The 23,487-nt window shown below is 38.3% G+C and overlaps 3 protein-coding genes across 4 annotated transcripts in view; all 3 read left to right on the plus strand.

Annotated features, from left to right (window-relative positions):
* Positions 1 to 9,890, plus strand: part of LOC133647095 (ankyrin repeat domain-containing protein 66-like) — a 37,233-nt gene extending 27,343 nt beyond the window's left edge. Inside the window, exon 4 of the mRNA XM_062043202.1 lies at positions 9,820 to 9,890. The gene's annotated coding sequence lies outside the window, so the exon portion shown is untranslated. The remainder of the gene's footprint in view (positions 1 to 9,819) is intronic.
* Positions 1 to 16,825, plus strand: LOC133647094 (dnaJ homolog subfamily C member 5-like). 2 transcript variants are annotated; one of them, XM_062043198.1, is made up of 6 exons: positions 1 to 178; positions 1,985 to 2,111; positions 3,689 to 3,902; positions 5,198 to 5,351; positions 8,853 to 8,933; positions 14,690 to 16,825. In XM_062043198.1, the coding sequence occupies exons 2-6, from the start codon at positions 1,999 to 2,001 to the stop codon at positions 14,755 to 14,757; spliced, it is 630 nt and encodes a 209-aa protein (XP_061899182.1). In that variant the 5' UTR covers positions 1 to 178; positions 1,985 to 1,998; the 3' UTR covers positions 14,758 to 16,825. The 2 variants fall into 2 exon arrangements, with proteins under 2 accessions (XP_061899182.1, XP_061899181.1); XM_062043197.1 differs by having other exon boundaries at positions 1,988 to 2,111.
* The window catches only part of LOC133647093 (proton-coupled zinc antiporter SLC30A2-like), a 20,618-nt gene continuing 11,929 nt past the window's right edge, over positions 14,799 to 23,487 (plus strand). Inside the window, exons 1-3 of the mRNA XM_062043196.1 lie at positions 14,799 to 14,814; positions 21,371 to 21,480; positions 21,534 to 21,721. Coding sequence (XP_061899180.1) covers positions 21,431 to 21,480; positions 21,534 to 21,721 — 238 coding nt within the window. The 5' untranslated portion in view covers positions 14,799 to 14,814; positions 21,371 to 21,430. The remainder of the gene's footprint in view (positions 14,815 to 21,370; positions 21,481 to 21,533; positions 21,722 to 23,487) is intronic.

Below are 23,487 nucleotides of genomic sequence, written 5' to 3' on the forward strand. Positions count from 1 at the left end.
CCCGCCGCTAAGCTAAATAAGCTAAACTTCAGCTGTTTTGTCAGCATGAAGACGCCGGTTTGACACCACAACAAGCCGCTTGTGAGCCAACCTTCATGGGTCGCAACCCCCACAGACAGTCGGCCTAAACACTTTGGACTTCATGATATAACCCGTAACCCATCGAACACTCCAGAATGTAAGAGTCTTACCTTTTATTGCGGGGTTTGTAAAGTTAGCTAACGCATGTTAGCACTTTATCCAAAGTTAGTTCGGAATAAGATGTTTTTTTCACCCTCTCAACATGAGTACTACAGTCGATTTAAAGTCGAAGACGAACACGATGCGTTAACTATTTTGGCTTAAATGTAAAATGTTCGATTAAATGCCACCGATTGGGCAACCGTAAATGTAACTTGAATGTCGTAAAATTTCACAATGACAAGATTCGTCAAAAATGTTCAAACATTGGTTGTTGTTTTTACGACAACATTAACTTATTAAAGTGCAAACCCAGCTAGGCTATTGTTGTTATTTCAAACTATAAAACTGCTTGTAATATAATGTACAAGACTGAGTAGCTAGGCCTCTTTTGTATGTGCAGTTTTCCGGATTATTTTTTTATTGGATGTCCGTATTTTCCGGACTATAAGGCGCACTTAAAATCCTTTTTTTCACCTCAAAACTCGACAGTGCGCCTTATAACCCGGAGTGCCTAACGTACGAAATAATTCTGGTTTTGCTTAACGACCTCGAAGCTATTTTATTTCAAACTTTTAATAATGTAATGTACAAGACTGAGTAGCTAGGCCTCTTTTGTATGTGGATATAATATACCCTATTTTCCGGACTATAAGGCGCACTTAAAATCCTTTTTTTCACCTCAAAACACGACAGTGCGCTTTATAACCCGGAGTGCCTAGTGTACGGAATAATTCTGGTTTTGCTTACCAACCTCGAAGCTATTTTATTTCAAACTTTTGATAATATAATGTACAAGACTGAGTAGCTAGGCCTCTTTTGTATGTGCGTATAATATACCCTATTTTCCGGACTATAAGGCGTACTTAAAATCCTTTTTTTCCCTCAAAACTCGACAGTGCGCCTTATAACCCGGAGTGCCTAATGTACGAAATAATTCTGGTTTTGCTTAACGACTTCGAAGCTATTTTATTTCAAACTATAAAACTGCTTGTAATATAATGTACAAGACTGAGTAGCTAGGCCTCTTTTGTATGTGCAGTTTTCCGGATTATTTTTTTATTGGATGTCCGTATTTTCCGGACTATAAGGCGCACTTAAAATCCGTTTTTTCACCTCAAAACACGACAGTGCGCTTTATAACCCGGAGTGCCTAGTGTACGGAATAATTCTGGTTTTGCTTACCAACCTCAAAGCTATTTTATTTCAAACTTTTAATAATATAATGTACAAGACTGAGTAGCTAGGCCTCTTTTGTATGTGCATATAATATACCCTATTTTCCGGACTATAAGGCATACTTAAAATCCTTTTTTTCCCTCAAAACTCGACAGTGCGCCTAATGTACGAAATAATTCTGGTTTTGCTTAACGACTTCGAAGCTATTTTATTTCAAACTATAACACTGCTTGTAATATAATGTACAAGACTGAGTAGCTAGGCCTCTCTTGTATGTGCATATAATATACCCTGTTTTTTGGACTATAAGGCGCTCTTAAAATCCTTTTTCCCCCCCCTCAAAACTCGACAGTGCGCCTAATGTACGGAATAATTCTGGTTTTGCTTACCGACCTCAAAGCTATTTTATTTTAAACTATAAAACTGCTTGTAATATAATGTACAAGACTGAGTAGCTAGGCCTCTCTTGTATGTGCATATAATATACTTTATTTTCCGGACTATAAGGCGCACTTAAAATCCTTTTTTTTCCCTCAAAACTCGACAGTGCGACTTATAACTCGTCTAATGTACGGAATAATTCTGGTTTTGCTTACCAACCTTGAAGCTATTTTATTTGTTCCAGCAGATCTTTCAACAATGGATGACCCCAACAGACCCCAGCGGAAGATGTCCACAGCAGGGGACAGCTTGTACAAAGTCCTGGGCCTGCAGAAGGGAGCAACACCCGAAGAGATAAAAAAGGCATACAGGTGGGTTTACCCCCCCGCGCATAGTGGAACCAACATAATAGTGTGAGAGTCCAGTCCATAGTGGATCTGACATAATAGTGAGAGAGTCCAGTCCATAGTGGATCTAACATAATAGTGAGAGAGTCCAGTCCATAGTGGATCTAACATAATAGTGTGAGAGTCCAGTCCATAGTGGATCTAACATAATAGTGAGAGAGTCCAGTCCATAGTGGATCTAACATAATAGTGTGAGAGTCCAGTCCATAGTGGATCTAACATAATAGTGTGAGAGTCCAGTCCATAGTGGATCTAACATAATAGTGTGAGAGTCCAGTCCATAGTGGATCTAACATAATAGTGAGAGTCCAGTCCATAGTGGATCTAACATAATAGTGTGAGAGTCCAGTCCATAGTGGATCTAACATAATAGTGTGAGAGTCCAGTCCATAGTGGATCTAACATAATGGTGTGAGAGTCCAGTCCATAGTGGATCTAACATAATAGTGTGGGAGTCCAGTCCATAGTGGATCGAACATAATAGTGTGAGAGTCCAGTCCATAGTGGATCTAACATAATAGTGAGAGAGTCCAGTCCATAGTGGATCTAACATAATAGTGTGAGAGTCCAGTCCATAGTGGATCTAACATAATAGTGGGAGAGTCCAGTCCATAGTGGATCTAACATAATAGTGGGAGAGTCCAGTCCATAGTGGATCTAACATAATAGTGAGAGAGTCCAGTCCATAGTGGATCTAACATAATAGTGTGAGAGTCCAGTCCATAGTGGATCTAACATAATATTGTGAGAGTCCAGTCCATAGTGGATCTAACATAATAGTGAGATAGTCCAGTCCATAGTGGATCTAACATAATAGTGGGAGAGTCCAGTCCATAGTGGATCTAACATAATAGTGGGAGAGTCCAGTCCATAGTGGATCTAACATAATAGTGTGAGAGTCCAGTCCATAGTGGATCTGACATAATAGTGTGAGAGTCCAGTCCATAGTGGATCTAACATAATAGTGAGAGTCCAGTCCATAGTGGATCTAACATAATAGTGAGAGTCCAGTCCATAGTGGATCTAACATAATAGTGAGAGTCCAGTCCATAGTGGATCTAACATAATAGTGTGAGAGTCCAGTCCATAGTGGATCTAACATAATAGTGTGAGAGTCCAGTCCATAGTGGATCTAACATAATAGTGTGAGAGTCCAGTCCATAGTGGATCTAACATAATAGTGTGAGAGTCCAGTCCATAGTGGATCTAACATAATAGTGTGAGAGTCCAGTCCATAGTGGATCTAACATAATAGTGTGAAGGAAAGGCCATGTAACACAGTGATAAAAATGCCTTTTTTGCAATGTGTTGCTGCCATTAAATTCTAAGTTCATGATTATTTGCCAAAAACAACAAAGTTTCTCAGTGTGAACATGAAATATCTTGTCTTTGCAGTCTATTCAATTGAATATAAGTTGAATAGGATTTGCAAATCATTGTATTGTCTTTTTAGCGACCATTTACACAACGTGACAACTTCACTGCTTTTGGGGTTTGTACATGGTGTTGCACTGCATTATTGAACTCGCGTTTGAATCCAGGAAGCTGGCATTGAGGCACCACCCCGACAAGAACCCCGACAACCCGGAGGCGGCGGAAATGTTCAAAGAGATCAACAACGCCAACTCCATCCTCAGCGATGAGAACAAGCGCGTCATCTACGACGAGTACGGCTCCATGGGCCTCTACGTGGCCGAGCAGTTTGGGGACGAGAGCGTCAAGTACTACTTCCTCATGTCCAAGTGCTGGTTCAAGGTGAGCTGCATGCTGTGAAGTGGGAAGTTTAAAACACCCAGGGGTAGGGATGATGTTTGATAAGAAATTATCGAGTTCGAGCCCATTATCAAATCCTCTTATCGAACCGATTCCTTATCGATTCTCTTATCGAGTCCAGATAGGTTGTTGGATATGGAAAAAAAACACAATATTTGGTTTAACAAAAGCTCACTTTTATTTTATAAGAAAAAATAAAAAAATAAAAATATTGACTGTTACCCAACCTAAAATAAAAATATTGACTGTTGTTACTCAAAGTATATTAAGTGGGATTTTTCATAAAAACAAATATATACAGTAACACAAAAACAACCTGTCTCTGTGATCACTATAGGTGTATAAATAATAATATAATGTTAAATAAAATCAGTCCCTTGGGCACAAAACTGGAAATAATACAGCTCTCCAAATAGTGCACTTCTGCTGCTATTGGAACATACTAACTACACACACAGGCAGACAGCTAACAAACAATCCAAGACGTCTAATAAAGTTCCAAAGCCGATTAATCCATTTAGGCTCTTTATTGTTGTTGATCTTGCTTTGTCTTTTCCTATTTTTACTTTTGTCTTGCACTGGACTGTTATTTTTTATCTTTTTAAACTAAAATACACACAATGACAAATGTATAAGCTATGTGATTCAATTAACATACTGAAAAGTAATACACAATATGTAAATATTAGCTTCACACAAATATACAGTACTATCATCAAACAAATACTTCTGAGTGTTGAAACTATTTCCATGGTGGAAATACACGACTGGCAGCCATTTTAAGTCCTCAAAACATCCATTGAAACAGTGCACAAAAATCGTTTTTCAATAAACATCTTAGTATCAAACTTAACCACTTTCCACCTTTAATATTGAGTTACATAAACAAGTTCAACAGTTTACTTACAGACTTATCTTTTCCAAGGCTTGTAAGAGCTAACACAACTTGTCTACTTCTCAATTGTCTCATGAACTGGACTAACATCGTCAACCCGGAAGTGCCCAAACTTATGACGCGTAGTATTTTCATATCGCCACAAGGTGTCAGTAAGAGTCTACAATCAAATGGGCATAACATTGCCGTCCCACAGGGCGTTTCCTGTGGGAAGGGATTTGTTCCCAGGGATTCGAATAAAGAACCAACTCTTTTTCTTTACTATAGTGGCCTCGATAACGGGAACCGGTTCTCAAAAAGGGATTCGAGTCCACGGAATCGGTTCTTTTCTTATCGAACAACCGGGAGAACCGGTTTCGAACCTCTCCTCGTTCTTTTTCAGGCCCTTCTGGTGTGTTGCGGGATCTTCACCTGCTGCTGCTGCTTCTGCTGCTGCTGCTTCTGCTGCGGGAAGTGCAAGCCCTCCGAGGAAGCCGAGGACACTTTCTACGTCAACCCCGAGGACCTGGAAGCGGAAATCAAAGAGCAGGAGGAGGGTAAGCCACTGTGCTTTTTTTCCCCACCACACACCATGTGTAAAAAAAATTTTTTTTAAATGTCTGACTTTTCTAAAAGGCTATAAAAGTCTACCCAGGATGGCCAGCTAGCGGTGGATGGTGGAGGGTGTGTCAGTCCATCGCCAATCAGGCATTCAAAAATAGACCTAAATATTAGCGGTCATCAATTTTCACCAAGACTTCACTTTCAAACTTGATTGATAATTCACGGCACCCGAGGGTCTTGTGAGAATGATCATTATTAAGAAAAAATGACCGACAGGAAGGCGAGAAACACTTTTTATGTCAACCGTACCTCCCCGTCAAAAGCCTAAAGACTGACTGCACAGTTCCTGTCTTCACAATCATCATCATCGTTCATCATCATTTGTTTTTATTCCTTTCATGAAAAAAGTAAGAACATTTATTAAGAAAAAATGACCGACAGGAAGGCGAGAAACACTTTTTATTTCAACCGTACCTCACCGTCAAAAGCCTAAAGACTGACTGCACAGTTCCTGTCTTCACAATCATCATCATCATCATTTATTTCTATTCCTTTCATGAAAAAAATTAGGAAAAAAAATTAAGAAAAAATGACAGACACTAAGGGGAGAAACACTTTTTATTTCAACCGTACCTCCCCGTCAAAAGCCTAAAGACTGACCGCACAGTTCCTGTCTTCACAATCATCATCATCATTCATCATCATTTCTTTTTATTCCTTTCATGAAAAAATTAAGAAAAAAAATTAATAAAAAATGACCGACAGGAAGGCGAGAAACACTTTTTATTTCAACCGTACCTCCCGTCAAGTCTAAAGACTGACCGCACAGTTCCTGTCTTCACAATCATCATCATCATCATTCATCATCATTTCTTTTTATTCCTTTCATGTAAAAATAAATAAAAATTATTAAGAAAAAATGACCGACCGGAAGGCGAAAACACTTTTTATTTCAACCGTACCTCCCGTCAAAAGTCTAAAGACTGACCGCACAGTTCCTGTCTTCACAATCATCATCATCGTTCATCATCATTTCTTTTTATTCCTTTCATGAAAAAAGTAAGAACATTTATTAAGAAAAAATGACCGACCGGAAGGCGAAAACACTTTTTATTTCAACCGTACCTCCCGTCAAAAGCCTAAAGACTGACTGCACAGTTCCTGTCTTCACAATCATCATCATCATTCATCATCATTTCTTTTTATTCCTTTCATGAAAAAATAAAGAAAAATTATTAAGAAAAAATGACCGACAGGAAGGCGAGAAACACTTTTTATGTCAACCGTACCTCCCCGTCAAAAGCCTAAAGACTGACTGCACAGTTCCTGTCTTCACAATCATCATCATCGTTCATCATCATTTGTTTTTATTCCTTTCATGAAAAAAGTAAGAACATTTATTAAGAAAAAATGACCGACAGGAAGGCGAGAAACACTTTTTATTTCAACCGTACCTCACCGTCAAAAGCCTAAAGACTGACTGCACAGTTCCTGTCTTCACAATCATCATCATCATCATTTATTTCTATTCCTTTCATGAAAAAAATTAGGAAAAAAAATTAAGAAAAAATGACAGACACTAAGGGGAGAAACACTTTTTATTTCAACCGTACCTCCCCGTCAAAAGCCTAAAGACTGACCGCACAGTTCCTGTCTTCACAATCATCATCATCATTCATCATCATTTCTTTTTATTCCTTTCATGAAAAAATTAAGAAAAAAAATTAATAAAAAATGACCGACAGGAAGGCGAGAAACACTTTTTATTTCAACCGTACCTCCCGTCAAGTCTAAAGACTGACCGCACAGTTCCTGTCTTCACAATCATCATCATCATCATTCATCATCATTTCTTTTTATTCCTTTCATGTAAAAATAAATAAAAATTATTAAGAAAAAATGACCGACCGGAAGGCGAAAACACTTTTTATTTCAACCGTACCTCCCGTCAAAAGTCTAAAGACTGACCGCACAGTTCCTGTCTTCACAATCATCATCATCGTTCATCATCATTTCTTTTTATTCCTTTCATGAAAAAAGTAAGAACATTTATTAAGAAAAAATGACCGACCGGAAGGCGAAAACACTTTTTATTTCAACCGTACCTCCCGTCAAAAGCCTAAAGACTGACTGCACAGTTCCTGTCTTCACAATCATCATCATCATTCATCATCATTTCTTTTTATTCCTTTCATGAAAAAATAAAGAAAAATTATTAAGAAAAAATGACCGACAGGAAGGCGAGAAACACTTTTTATTTCAACCGTACCTCCCGTCAAGAGCCTAAAGACTGACCGCACAGTTCCTGTCTTCACAATCATCATCATCATTTCTTTTTATTCCTTTCATGAAAAAATTAAGAAAAATTATTAAGAAAAAATGACCGACAGGAAGGCGAAAACACTTTTTATTTCAACCGTACCTCCCCGTCAAAAGCCTAAAGACTGACCGCACAGTTCCTGTCTTCACAATCATTTCTTTTTATTCCTTTCCTAAAAATGCATATATACAAGCCACATACAGTTTCCCCTTCATTGTTTTTTGTTTCTTATACATTTCCATGATCAGAAAGGAGCAGATGGAAGAATAATATTTGTATATTTATCTGCCCCCTTTTTTAAACACAAATTATTTCAGATGACTTTATCACCGTTTGTCAGGTTCAAACACCGATGCCATCTATTAAACAGACAAGAAGCAAGGAATTAAACAGAGACAGGATTCAATTTAGCTCAAATGAGGAGAAACGTCTGGGCTGTACTCTTTGCACAGTCTTCCACCACGCTCTGACAAGAGAATTCTACACCTCCTCTTTTATTTGGACTTTCCCTGATTACACGGCAACAGCCGTTTCTAAAGGGAGAGGGGGTCGTAAACAGCCGTCGCCCTCGGTCACAAGTTATACATAACCAAATGCATATGCATTTCGATTAATCATGATTAATCACAGGTTATTACCCGCATGCATAATGTAGATTAATTTTTTTTAAAAAGCGGCCCTCTGAAAGCAGCCAATGTGGCCCTCAATGAAAATGAGTTTGACACCCCTGCTTGTATTATCATTAAACACCTTTAACTTGTTAACAAAAACCTCTCTTTCATAAATAAATCAATATAAATGATATATATGAATGAGGTAGATCCCCTCCACTTGGTACATTGAAAGGTAGCTGGCCTGCAGAAAAAGTGTGCACACCCCTGGAGTAGACAAACCACACAAATCCTCACCCGCCATATTTGTTTGTCAACATTTGACTCCTTTTGGAAGTCCAACATTGTTAATGCTAAAGTAACTTTGATTTCCCAGTCGTCCTAAATGCATCATGTGTCCTTTAACGTGGGTATGATGGAAGATTGAGGCAGTGTGAGCACGTTTATGAACACACCATTTTATATGAATGCATGCCCACAATGCATTGGGGTGCATATGAAGTGAGCGTTTTTGTTCAAAGGAAGGGAGCTTTGATCAAATTGTGTTGCCTTGTGTTTCCCAGCACGAGACGCTGTAATCGTTATTCAGCCAAGCTCCGCTGCCAATGCCGACGGCTCGGGCGAAGTTGGTGACGCCGCGTCAGGTAAAGTTGTTGTCATGTGTGTCCAAGCAAAAACCCAACAAAAATAACCTAAACTTCTTAAAGGCCTACTGAAATTATTTTTTAAAATTTAAACGGGGATAGCAGATCCATTCTATGTGTCATACTTGATCATTTCGCGATATTGCCATATTTTTGCTGAAAGGATTTAGTAGAGAAAATCGACGATAAAGTTCGCAACTTTTGCTCGCTGATAAAAAAAAGCCTTGCCTGTAGCGGAAGTAGCGTGACGTCACAGGAGCTAGTATTCCTCACAATTCCCCGTTGTTTACAATGGAGCGAGAGAGATTCAGACCGAGAAAGTGACGATTACCCCATTAATTTGAGCGAGGATGAAAGATTCGTAGATGAGGAACGTTACAGTGAAGGACTTGAGAGGCACTGATGGACGTATCTTTGACCGTAACTTAGGTACAAGCTGGCTCATTGGATTCCACACTCTCCTTTTTCTATTGTGGATCACGGATTTGTATTTTAAACCACCTGGGATACTATATCCTCTTGAAAATGAGAGTCGAGAACGCAAAATGGACATTGAGTGCCTTTTATCTCCACGACAATACATCGGCGAAATGCTTTAGCTACGAGCTAACGTGATAGCGTCGTGCTTTAACTGCATATAGAAACAAAAAAATAAAGGATAGAAGGAAGGATAGATAGAAAATCAACAATACTATTAAACCGTGGACATGTAAATACACGGTTAATGCTTTCCAGGCTGGCGAAGGTTAACAATGCTGTGCTAACGACGCCATTGAAGCTAACTTAGCAACGGGACCTCACGGAGCTATGCTAAAAACATTAGCTCTCCACCTACGCCAGCCAGCCCTCATCTACTCATCAACACCCGTGCTCACCTGCGTTCCAGCGATCGGCAGAAGGACGAAGGACTTCACCCGATGCGTTTGGCGGCCCGGAGACGTAGGAAGTCAAGGTGAGGTCGGCGGCTAGCGCGGCTAGCGCTCCAACAAAGTCCTCCTGGTTGTGTTGCTGTAGTCCGCTGCTAATACACCGATCCCACCTACAACTGTCTTCTTTGCAGCCTTCATTGTTCATTAAACAAATTGCAAAAGATGTCCAGAATACTGTGGAATTATGAAATGAAAACAGAGCTTTTTGTATAGGATTCTACGGGGTACCATAACTTCCGTTACTCTGCCTTCGTCACGCGCATACGTCATCATACCGCGACGTTTCAGCCGGATATTTCCCGGGAAGTTTTAAAAGTCACTTTATAAGTTAACCCGGCCGTATTGGCATGTGTTGCAATGTTAAGATTTCATCATTGATATATAAACTATCAGACTGCGTGGTCGCTAGTAGTAGGTTTCAGTAGGCCTTTAAAGCGCCGTCAAAGCGCCGTTGGTGTGAACCTAGCATTAGGTACAAGCTGGCTCATTGGATTCCACACTCTCTCCTTTTTCTATTGGGGGTCACGGATTTGTATTTTAAACCACCTGGGATACTATATCCTCTTGAAAATGAGAGTCGAGAACGCGAAATGGACATTCACAGTGACTTTTATCTCCACGACAATACATCGGCGAAGCACTTTAGCTACGGAGCTAACGTGATAGCATCAGGCTTAACTGCAGATAGAAACAAAATAAATTAAAGCTGCAAGCAGCGTTGGTCGGGTCCGCCTTTTGGCAGGTGCTAGTCCTAGGTGTCCCAATACTTTTGTCCAGTGGTAGTCCTGAGTGAGACCTACATAGAGGTTTTTGTTTCGTGTCTCTACGATATTCGTACTGGGAGTTAGATACTTTTGTGTAGTGTACCTACCTTCTCTGCATTCTGTGCTCACGCTGGTGCTTTCTGCTTTTAAGCAGGCATCTTAAAATCACAGCGGCGAAGCACGGTAGCACGTATCAAAACGCCGTACAGAACTTTTAATCAGAAGGGTTCAATCTCTCTCCTGTAGCAGTTTGAACCCGAAACGACAAACGTGCTCGGAGGAGATAATGTTTGATGTTTGGTGACCGGTTTTAACAAAAATTTTGTTTTGAAGGAGGGATAGCAAACTTCCTGTTGATTTTTGCTGAAGGATGTCAATCTATGAAATGTAGATCTAGGTGAGACCTACATAGAGGTATTTGTTTCATGTCTCTAAGACGTTCCTACCGGAAGTTACAAGCAGTTTTGTCTGAGTTTTCCTCTGAGGAGCAGTTTTTTCTCTGTTTTATTCAAAAATTGCGCTAGAGCACAATTTTGAGTTTTGGGGTTCGGTTTTTTTTTTACATTGCAATTTCTACCAGTCCCGATGTGTGTAAGAAGTTTGGTGAGTTTTGAAGTATTTTAAGGGGGTCAAATTAGAGGTCAAAGAGGCAGAAATGAGTTTTTTTAGTACAATTTTGTCTTGAAGGGGAAATTGCCAACTTCCTGTTGGTTTTTGCCCGAGGATGTGTAAAATTATAAAATGTAGGTCTAAGTCTGACCTACATAGAGGTTTTTGTTTCATGTCTCTACGACCTTCCTAGTGGGAGTTACAGGCAGTTTGTTTTTGTTTTTTCCTAGGGGGCGCTAGAGTGCAATTTTGATTTTTTTTTTTTTTATTAACTTGCAATTTTCGCAGGTCCTGATGTGTGTGTCAAATTTATGTGAGTTTTGAAGCATGTTAAGTGGGTCAAATTAGCGTTTTTTTGTGGCGGCGGAAGAATAAAGAATAATAATAAAACCTTACAAATTCAACAGGTTCCTTTGTAACCAGTACAGGGCGGACCCTAATAATAAAACCTTACAATAACAATAGGTTCCTTTGGGTACAGGGCGGACCCTAATAAACCCCTGACTGGAAGGATAGACAGAAGATCAACAATACTATTAAACCGTGGACATGTAAATACACGGTTAATGCTTTCCAGCCTAATGCTGTTGCTAACGACGCCATTGAAGCTAACTTAGCAACGGGACCTCACAGAGCTAATTAGATGACCATAGTAACTAAATATTAGGGGTGTAACGGTACACAAAAAGTTCGGTTCGGTACGTACCTCGGTTTAGAGGTCATGGTTCGGTTCATTTTCGGTACAGTAAGAAAACAACAAAATGTAAATTTTTTGGTTATTTATTTACCAAATTTGCAAAATCTTCCACCAAAAATATTTTTCGTAGTGTAATATTTGATGTGAAGTAATGGGAAGCTTGGATAGGTCAATAATTCATAATAACATTGATTTTGATTCAATATTATGTTTTGAGCAATGACAGTTTGAAAGAAAGAAAACCAGCTTTGTTTTATTAGTCAACATTGCAACTTTTTCTAAATTACATTTCACCTTTAAGCTTTTTTATTTCACTTTTGTTATGTTTTTGTTTATTTGAATAGTATTTTTAGAATGTGCCGTGGGCCTTTAAAACATTAGCTGTGGGCCGCAAATGGCCTCCGGGGCACACTTTTGACACCCCTGCTATAGATCAGTGGTTCTCAAATGGGGGTACGCGTACCCCTGGGGGTACTTGAAGGTATGCCAAGGGGTACGTGAGATTTTTTTTTAATATTCTAAAAATAGCAACAATTCAAAAATCCTTTATAAATATAAATAAAAACCTATCTTTTTTTTCCAAATAGTTCAAGAAAGACCACTACAAAGAGCAATGTTTTGCACTGTAATACAATTTAATAAATCAGAAACTGATGACATAGTGCTGTATTTTACTTCTTTATCTCTTTTTTTCAACCAAAATAGCTTTGCTCTGATTAGGGGGTACTTGAATTAAAAAAAAATTCATAGAACCACTGCTATAGATAATAAAAAATGCATGCGTGTTTATCATAACTCTCTCTCTCTCTCTGTCCCTGCCCCTCCCTCACCAATGCTGCTGCGCGCACAATTTGTTTTGTTTTTAACCCCTTCTTAACCCTGAGCGTACATTGAAAATACACGCAACCCCAACTCAAAATGCCGGACATTTGAGGCATTTAAAGGCCTACTGAAATGATTTTTTTTTTTTTTAACGGGAATAGCAGATCCATTCTATGTGTCATACTTGATCATTTCGCGATATTGCCATATTTTTGCTGAAAGGATTTAGTAGAGAAAATCGACGATAAAGTTCGCAACTTTTGCTCGCTGATAAAAAAAGCCTTGCCTGTAGCGGAAGTAGCGTGACATCACAGGAGCTAGTATTCCTCACAATTCCCCGTTGTTTACAATGGAGCGAGAGAGATTCGGACCGAGAAAGTGACGATTACCCCATTAATTTGAGCGAGGATGAAAGATTCGTAGATGAGGAACGTTACAGTGAAGGACTTGAGAGGCAGTGCAGGACGTATCTTTTTTCGCTCTGACCGTAACTTAGGTACAAGCTGGCTCATTGGATTCCACACTCTCCTTTTTCTATTGTGGATCACGGATTTGTATTTTAAACCACCTGGGATACTATATCCTCTTGAAAATGAGAGTCGAGAACGCGAAATGGACATTCAGTGCCTTTTATCTCCACGACAATACATCGGCCAAATGCTTTAGCTACGAGCTAGCGTGATAGCATCGTGCTTTAACTGCATATAGAAACAAAAAAATAAAGGATAGAAGGAAGGATAGATAGAAAATCAACAATACTATTAAACCGTGGACATGTAAATACACGGTTAATGCTTTCCAGGCTGGCGAAGGTTAACAATGCTGTGCTAACGACGCCATTGAAGCTAACTTAGCAACTTAGCAACGGGACCTCACAGAGCTATGCTAAAAACATTAGCTCTCCACCTACGCCAGCCAGCCCTCATCTGCTCATCAACACCCGTGCTCACCTGCGTTCCAGCGATCGACAGAAGGACGAAGGACTTCACCCGATGCGTTTGGCGGCCCGGAGACGTAGGAAGTCAAGGTGAGGTCGGCGGCTAGCGCGGCTAGCGCTCCAACAAAGTCCTCCTGGTTGTGTTGCTGTAGTCCGCTGCTAATACACCGATCCCACCTACAACTGTCTTCTTCGCAGCCTTCATTGTTCATTAAAAAAATTGCAAAAGATGTCCAGAATACTGTGGAATTATGAAATGAAAACAGAGCTTTTTGTATAGGATTCTACGGGGTACCATAACTTCCGTTACTCTGCCTTCGTCACGCGCATACGTCATCATACCGCAACGTTTCAGCTGGATATTTCCCGGGAAGTTTTAAAAGTCACTTTATAAGTTAACCCGGCCGTATTGGCATGTGTTGCAATGTTAAGATTTCATCATTGATATATAAACTATCAGACTGCGTGGTCGCTAGTAGTAGGTTTCAGTAGGCCTTTAAGAAAATCCGCCCTGACAGCTCCGCAAAAGAGGACATGTCCGGTGAAAAGAGGACGTATGGTCAGTCTATCCTAGCCCGTTAGCTGCTAGCATGCCGTGTGTTGTGCCTCGGTGTGCGTTGTTTACACAACGTGCGTTACGCTACTTAATGTGTCTGTGTGGAAACTTGTTCGGTACACCTCCGAACCGAACCGGAACCCCCGTACCGAAACGGTTCGATACAAATACACGTACCGTTACACCCCTACTAATTAGATGACTATAGTAGCTAGTAGATCATACATATTCCAAGCATAGTTGAAGACTTACGGTCATTATAAAACATGACTGCACATCATAATGGCAGCTACACTTTCCTTCTTAAAGATCTAAAAAAAAAAATGATTTGGGAATGTCCGGCGGGCCAGATTGAAAAGCTTAACGGGCCTTACTTTTCCCAGGTGTGCAGTAAATAAAAAAGGCTTTGTTTGAAAATCCACATTTGTGCCGCCCTTCGCAGGCGAGGACACGCCCATCGTCATTCAGCCCTACGCCAGCAACGGAGACATCCACCTGTCAGTGGAGTGAACCCTGCCGGTCCTGGACTGGACTTGGAGTATGCATTGATGCAAAAACATCCCAGAGGTTTTTTTTTGTTTGTTTTTGTTTACATCAGCAGTTTATTTTTGTTTTTAGGTGCCACACTTTTTGTCTTTTCTTCCTAGCCTCCAGTTATTTATGTTTTTTTTTCAAATGCATCTGGAATGTAGTCACATGACCAAAGCCTCGTCTCCTCGTGCACTTTAAACATGCTAACCGTGTCAAAGTGCCAAATGACGCCACAGTGGCTGGATATACAGTGTTCCCTCGCCACTTTACGGACGTTTTTAACTTGTAAATAGCTGTTTTTTTATGTATTTGTATTATAACTTCTATCTCATATAATCAGCAATAGATAGTACAAGGAGACGCCACACCCGTATTTGATCAGCGTGCCTACAATAGCAGGGTATTACGTTGTTGTCGACGGCACGGAAACAGTTGCAGAAGAAACTGTGTTATCAACTGTGTATTGATAGTTTAGGATTTTATGTTGACAATAAAGTGAACCGCAATAATAAGCAAGTTATGATTTATTTTCAGTATGTACGGCATTGTATTACACTATCTAAAAAGGCCGATACATCGCTAGGCATGTCTATCTAGTTATATGTATGTTACCAGTAGAGTTCGGAATCTTTAGGCACCTCAAGATTTGATCCTACTCGGATTGTCGGGGCGATTTTTCAATTCAGAATTGATTCTTGATTCAACACGATTCTCGCAATGTATTATTTAGTGTAGTTGGGCAATATCGATAATTAATCATTCGTTATGACCTAACGAAAATCAGGAGCAATGGTAAAATGGATCAGGGGGAAACATTTTTATTTCAAATGTTACCTTCCAATGATTATAATCCCCTCAGCTATCTAAGCGGGAAGGAAAACGATGCAAAGAAAATTGTAAACACTTAAAATGAAGGCGCAAAAATGAGAAATGCTTGCTAAAGCGTAACAAAACAGTGTGAAAATGTAAACATAGAGAAACCTGAGAAGAAGTCGTTTTCTGTGGTTTTGGTGCCAGCTGTGCTTTAAAGGGTGAGCGCGGCCAAGGGGGCGTGGCATCATTCACAGACCACATTGATTTGACCAGGGTCCCTTTTTGAAACAAAACAAAAACTGCCATACTATCCAGGTGACTTTTCCTCTTCTGTAGACAATTTCTTCATTTTTACACATGCAAAAATAATATGGCGCAACCAAACCTGATAGTTGATACTGTTACCTGATTGGTTGTCATCGTGTCACTCCCACTGATTAGTAATCACTCCCTGCGTTGCTCGGTTACCAGAGAGTGAGTACCTTTTGTACGCGCAACCAACCTTGCTCTCGCAAGTTCTGCTTTCTTCCGACAAAAAAATAAATAAATATCGAACCTTTTATCAAAGGCATTTTTTAAATTGATTTTATGTGCATATTGCAACGTACATATTATCATTTTATCAGCAAGCACAATGGTATGGTAATTATAATAAAACCTTTTGTTTGCTGACATATGACATGCATGGATAAATACATCCTTTTAAAAATGGATTCTTTCAAAATAAATGAACTAAAACGAAACGTTTTTTTTGTAAATAATGACTCGATTCAGAAACGTAATAAATAAGAATCGCAAATTCAGATGTGATCTCAGGGCGTTCAATCGTTCACAACTGGACTGCTTGGTTTCCTAGTAGTCTTCTTCAGTCCGTGCTCATAGACATAGATCGGTCAGCAGGCCTGGCCCTAACCAATCTGGCGCCCTAGGCAAGATTTTAGGTGGCGCCCCCCCCCACACATCGGCAGTGAAGTGTATATACTCACAAGAAACTGAATAGCTTTGTCTTTGACCTTTTTTTTTTTACTTAAAGAAAGCAAATTAACATGTTGTATGAGAATGTTATGTTATGATTACCTTTCACCGAATCACAGCAGTGCTCAAATTAAAAAAACAGCATTCCCTCTCATGTGATATTGCTTAATTAACATTAATGATGTGCACTTTAACAACTAGGCTTACAACTATACCTAATATATAAAGGGGTGGAAAAGTGACTATTACCTGCAGGGCAAACATTAGCTAACCAGAAGGCATCAACAAAAAACACCTGCTTAAAAGATCTAATACAAATGTCCCTGACGAATGTAAGGTGGGAGTACTGTACTTACCTAACGTTACATTATTATTTTCCCATAACAATTTAGCCCCCTCCACAATATTAACCCGACGTTAAAACAGAACTAGCTATTTATTGATTAGCAATTGCCGAATCATGTAACATTAGCTTAATGCTAAAAAGCCAGGTTACTATCACATTCTGTACAGACAAATAATTTCATGTAGGCTAACGTTACCTACCTGCTACCTCTGTCTTTTTCTCGTTTCTCCTCCTCTTTTCTCTTTTTTCTTCCCTGGGCACCTGACAGTTTTGGCCGTTTTGACATCTTGTGTTGATTTTTTTATGTGGTAAGAGTCATGATACGGGAAGGGAGGAGGGGGGGCGTAATGTTGTAACAAATAATATTTCTATTAAATAGGCTTTACTTTGCATTTTAATTAACGTGGGATTATTTTTTGTATTTAGAAATAATAGTACCAACTTTTTTTTTTTTTCCTTTCTTTTTTTCTCCAACATTTGTGGCACTGGCGTGGCGCCCCGTGATGACGGCGCCCTTAGCATTTGCCTAAACGGCCTATGCCACGGGCCGGCCCTGTCTGTCAGATCTAGTCCAACGGTTGGTGCCAAAACCCCAAATATTTATACTGGGCAAAGATGGTTTCGCCTGATCGTAGTGACAAAAAACAACTGTTTTAACTGTCAAAGCCCAACGACAGTCGTCGAAGTGTAATTCCCCCCCCCCCCCCCCCCCCCCGTTAGCATTGAGGTATGGTGTGGCTGTGGATCGACTACTACTGTCAGGTTCAAAACCCAGGATGACAATTGTTAAACAGACAAGAAGAAGCAAGGAATCAAACAGAGACAGAATTCAATTTAGCTCACTGAGGAGAAACGTCTGGGCTGTACTCCTCGTACAGTCTTCCACCACACTTTCCCTGATTACATAGCAACGGATGAAACGTCTTCCAAGACCAACCAAACAGTCCGTTTGCGATCGATTGAACGACCTGGATGAATGAGAAACTTCATAGGTATAAATTCGGATGTGAATCGATTTTTTCTGAGTGACCGCCCGACTATTTGCTAGTGAATCACAGACTGCATCAAGCCTTCTGGTTTGTATTATCTCAGCTGCGTGTTCGTGAGAACATTTGTATTTGTTTGAATCCCCTTCCATGTCGTCCAAGCCTTCTGTGCCTTCTAAGGCTTCTGGCTCCAAATCAAAGCTGCTTACCAATCGGACCTCCGCAGTCGAGCTACTTGAACCAATATAAGGGCGACGGCAAACATCTCACTCGGAGGAAGCCAATAGCGGGCGACGATGCCAATGATATTTCGGCATTAGTCGTGAGTACTCCTGTCAAATGTTATGTTGAAGAGTGTTTGAGTGTGTGTGCAAGTATACAGACTTCAAATGCGTAAAGTGGTCACACGAATCCTAAAAAAATAGCATCTCAGCTTTGGGGAAATTGACGGGGTCCGGAATGTAACTCCCGCGACAATCGAGGGAACACTGTAAACCTGAATGTTTAAAGTTTGTTTTTTTATATGATAACTGGAACTGCTGATTGGGGCCAGACGTCTGCAGATGGACTGAACACGGAGGTTCTGATGCCATTTATTCCTTACATAATTACCACTGCCGTCATCAAGTGACTGTAAACCGCAAACATTCGCTGCTTTTTATTTTATTGTATTTTTTTTAACTTCATTTTCCTTTGTTTGGTCCGAACTGTGGCGCCCTCAGACCATAATCCATGTTTTTGTGCCACTTTTATTCTACTCGAGAAAAAGCCTTAAATTACAATGGTGGTCAAAGTGTACATACACGTGTAAAGAACATCATGTCATGGCTTTCTTGAGTTTACAATCATTCTACAACTCTTATTTTTTGGTGATTGGAGCACATACTTGTTGGTCACAAAAAAACTTTCATGAAGTGAAATTGAGCAAATCTGCTATACTATTAGTGTGGGGGCAATACTGTCCACACCTGTCTCCATCTAAACACGGCAGTGCGCTCTTAAACGCACGCTGGCAAGCGAGGGAAACTTGACGTTAAAAAAGCGCTTGGCCCCGTTTACTCCGAGAGGAAAGCTCCAGAGCAAAGTCTGTGTAGTTAGTCCGCCAAACGACGCTGGTGCGCATGTGTCTGACTTCGTGTTGCCTAAAATGCATTAATAATGACGGTTTTTCGATAATTAAAAAATTAGACGGTATTACTAATCGTCAGGATTTTATCGCAAATTATCGTTATACCGTTTATTGTTACAGCATTATTCACATGTGAATAACATAAAAACAGTCTATTATACAGCATTATTCACACGTGAATAACATAAATGCAGTCTATTATACAGCATTATTCACACGTGAATAACATAAATGCAGTCTATTATACAGCATTATTCACACGTGAATAACATAAATGCAGTCTATTATACAGCATTATTCACATGTGAATAACATAAATACAGTATTATACAGCATTATTCACATGTGAATAACAAATACAGTCTATTATACAGCATTATTCACATGTGAATAACATAAATACAGTCTATTAGACAGCATTATCCACATGTGAATAACATAAATACAGTCTATTATACAGCATTATTCACATGTGAATAACATAAATACAGTCTATTATACAGCATTATTCACATGTGAATAACATAAATAGTCTATTAGACAGCATTATTCACATGTGAATAACATAAAAACAGTCTATTATACAGCATTATTCACACGTGAATAACATAAATACAGTCTACTATACAGCATTATTCACATGCGAATAACATAAATACAGTCTACTATACAGCATTATTCACATGCGAATAACATAAATACAGTCTATTATACAGCATTATTCACATGTGAATAACATAAATACAGTCTATTATACAGCATTATTCACATGTGAATAACATAAATACAGTCTATTATACAGCATTATTCACATGTGAATAACATAAAAACAGTCTATTATACAGCATTATTCACATGTGAATAACATAAAAACAGTCTATTAGACAGCATTATTCACATGTGAATAACATAAAAACAGTCTGTTATACAGCATTATTCACATGTGAATAACAAATACAGTCTATTAGACAGCATTATTCACATGTGAACAACATAAATACAGTCTATTATACAGCATTATTCACATGTGAATAACATAAAAACAGTCTATTATACATACAGCATTATTCACATGTGAATAACATAAATACAGTCTATTAGACAGCATTATTCACATGTGAATAACATAAATACAGTCTATTATACAGCATTATTCACATGTGAATAACATAAAAACAGTCTATTATACAGCATTATTCACATGTGAATAACATAAATACAGTCTATTAGACAGCATTATTCACATGTGAATAACATAAATAGTCTATTATACAGTATTATTCACATGTGAATAACATAAATACAGTCTATTAGACATCATTATTCACATGTGAATAACATAAAAACAGTCTATTATACAGCATTATTCACATGTGAATAACATAAATACAGTCTATTAGACAGCATTATTCACATGTGAATAACATAAATACAGTCTATTATACAGCATTATTCACATGTGAATAACATAAAAACAGTCTATTATACAGCATTATTCACATGTGAATAACATAAATACAGTCTATTAGACAGCATTATTCACATGTGAATAACATAAATACAGTATTATACAGCATTATTCACATGTGAATAATATAAATACAGTATTATACAGCATTATTCACATGTGAATAACATAAAAACAGTATTATACAGCATTATTCACATGTGAATAACATAAATACAGTCTATTATACAGCATTATTCATATGTGAATAACATAAATACAGTATTATACAGTACAATAATATAAATACATTATACATTTAAGTAGTCAAAAAGGAACATATGTGCTTCTGTACCGAGGTTATTATCATGAATATATGATGTTCAACAACAAGCCTTACAACGTTTGAGTAAATAGATATGATCAAAATACGGCAGTAGACACATAATAAATTCATAAAAGAAGCAAACTTCATGAATGTTTTTTGTGAGCGACAAGTATGTGCTCCAATCACTACATCACAACAAAATAAGAGTTGTAAAAATGATTGTAAGGTCAAAACAGCCATGACATGATGTTCTTTACAAGTGTATGTACACTTATGACCACCACTGTATATAATCTGAGCTTTTTTGTCCCTTTGCTGTTGGTGTGTGTGTGTGTGTATCGTTGCCAAACTGTGTTGACATGACTTTTGTAAATGAGCGTGCTGTACATGCCAACTTGAACGTATTTCTATTTTTGGATGCATCTTCATCCCGACATTCCCGTGTACAGCTCCTGGAGAAATGTTTTGTCATTTGAGGGGAGGTTTTTCTTCTGATGTAATAAACTCAGGTGCCACTGATCCCAGTTCTTCTCGTCATTGGCCGGCCCCGTGCTCCGCCTCCCCACAGATAGCGTGGTGTCGGAGCAGGTGGCGGGCGGCTGGCTGACGTTCACTTTGCAGCAGTCAAATGGAGTCGGTGGAATCGGAGAAGCAACTCCTGATGGAGCGTCTGCCCCGGTAAGATTGCCCACCTTTTGCCCGCTGTTCTTTGTGACCATGTGTTCTTTCAGCTCTCAGGACCAGCGTGAGTCGGACTCTGACACGTCTCCTTCGGACGACACGTGGGAGCTAGAGTGGACTTGCGGCGGCGAGCCGGACGTGACGTCGGCGAACGAGAGCGACGCGAGACGTACGGCCGGGAGGAAGCTGCTTGTTGCCTTGGCGATCAGCCTCATCTTCATGATCGGCGAAGTGGTTGGTGAGTTCTAACACACAAGGAATTTGACTTGGTAGACTTTTGCTCCATGTAAACTATGAACTGAAAACATAAACCATTTTTTTGTATTTTTTTTTTTAACTCTTGATTCCACAATTATACATTTTAATGATTTTCTCCGAGTTTTTTTTCCACTCTTGACTCCAAAATTATACATTTTTAATTTTATTCTCCAGGTTGTTTTAATTAAATTCTCGACTCTACAATATTTAATTTTAATGATTTTCTGCAGGTTTTTATTTATTTATTTTTAATTCTCGACTCTTTCTTTTCTTTCTTTCTTTTAGTTTATTTGGAACATGAACACATTTACATCATAATACATCACACAATTTCATATCATTTCATTTACATCATGCCCGAAAAGGAGTAGGAAGAAGCAAAGCTTATTTAATCCTACCCCTTTCCCACTTCAAAGCATTTACAATTATATAAAATCATTTACTGACCTTTTTATATAATAAAATAACATCTATGAATTAGTATATACAACAGTTTGTAATATGTAATTAATTAATTCAGTCATCATTAACATACTGAGATGAAGAATATTTTCAATAAGGTTGGAAGTTTTTCTCATAATTCTTCTTCTTTGTACTTTGTAAGCACTATTCATTTAAACAACCTCTTAAACTGGATCATGTCAGTACAATTTTTAACTTCTTTACTTAATCCATTCCATCATTTAATTCCACATACTGTTATGCTAAAAGTTTTAAGTGTTGTACGTGCATATAAATGTTTTAAATTATGTTTTCCTCTAAGGTTATATTTCTCCTCTTTAATTGAGAAGAAATGTTGTACATTCTTTGCTAGCAGGTTATAGTTTGCTTTGTACATAATTTTAGCTGTTTGCAATTTACCAAATCACCGAACTTTAATATTTTGACTTAATAAATAAAGGGTTTGTATGTTCTCTATATCCAACATTATGTATTATTCTAACTGATCTTTTTTGTAACATGGTTAACGAATGTAGCGCACATTTGTAGTTATTTCCCCATATTTCTGCACAATAACTCAGATATGGTAACACTAGCGAGCAGTAGAGAATATGAAGTGATTTTTGGCCCAGGACGTGTTTTGTTTTATTCATTATTGAAATGTTTTTTGCTACCTTATGTTGTATGTTTTGTATATGAGATTTCCAGTTCATTTTATCATCTATTAATACTCCCAAAAATCTGGTTTCTTTTACCCTTTCGATGTCTACTCCGTCTATTTGTATTTGCGTATGATGCTCTTTCCTACTATTACCAAATAGCATTATTTTTAGGAAGTAGAAAGAGTCACACGTTGTTTTGCAGACTCGAATTATTTTGTGATTTATTTTATTTTATACGCTAGGCTAAGCCACAGTGCCTCAAATGTTATCTTTTTTTTGTAAACTGAATTTATTAGGAAAAACATGAAAAAAAAGAAATATTTTCTGACTGAACTCTAAAATTATAAATTTAATTTTATTCTTTAGGTTGTTTTTTTAAATTCTCGACTCTACAATATTGAATTTTAATGATTTTTCTGCAGGTTTTTATTTATTTATTTTTAACTCTCGACTCTAAAATCATAAATTTTAATTTTATTCTCCAGGTTGTTTTTTTTAAATTCTCGACTCTACAATATTGAATTTTAATGATTTTCTGCCGGTTTTTATTTATTTCATTTTAACTCTCGACTCTAAAATTATGAATTGTAATCATTTTCTCCGGGGTTTTTATTGTTGGTTGGTCTGTTTTCCACTCTTGACT

Source organism: Entelurus aequoreus, linkage group LG03 (assembly GCF_033978785.1).
Source record: "Entelurus aequoreus isolate RoL-2023_Sb linkage group LG03, RoL_Eaeq_v1.1, whole genome shotgun sequence".
Taxonomy (NCBI): Eukaryota; Metazoa; Chordata; class Actinopteri; order Syngnathiformes; family Syngnathidae; genus Entelurus; species Entelurus aequoreus.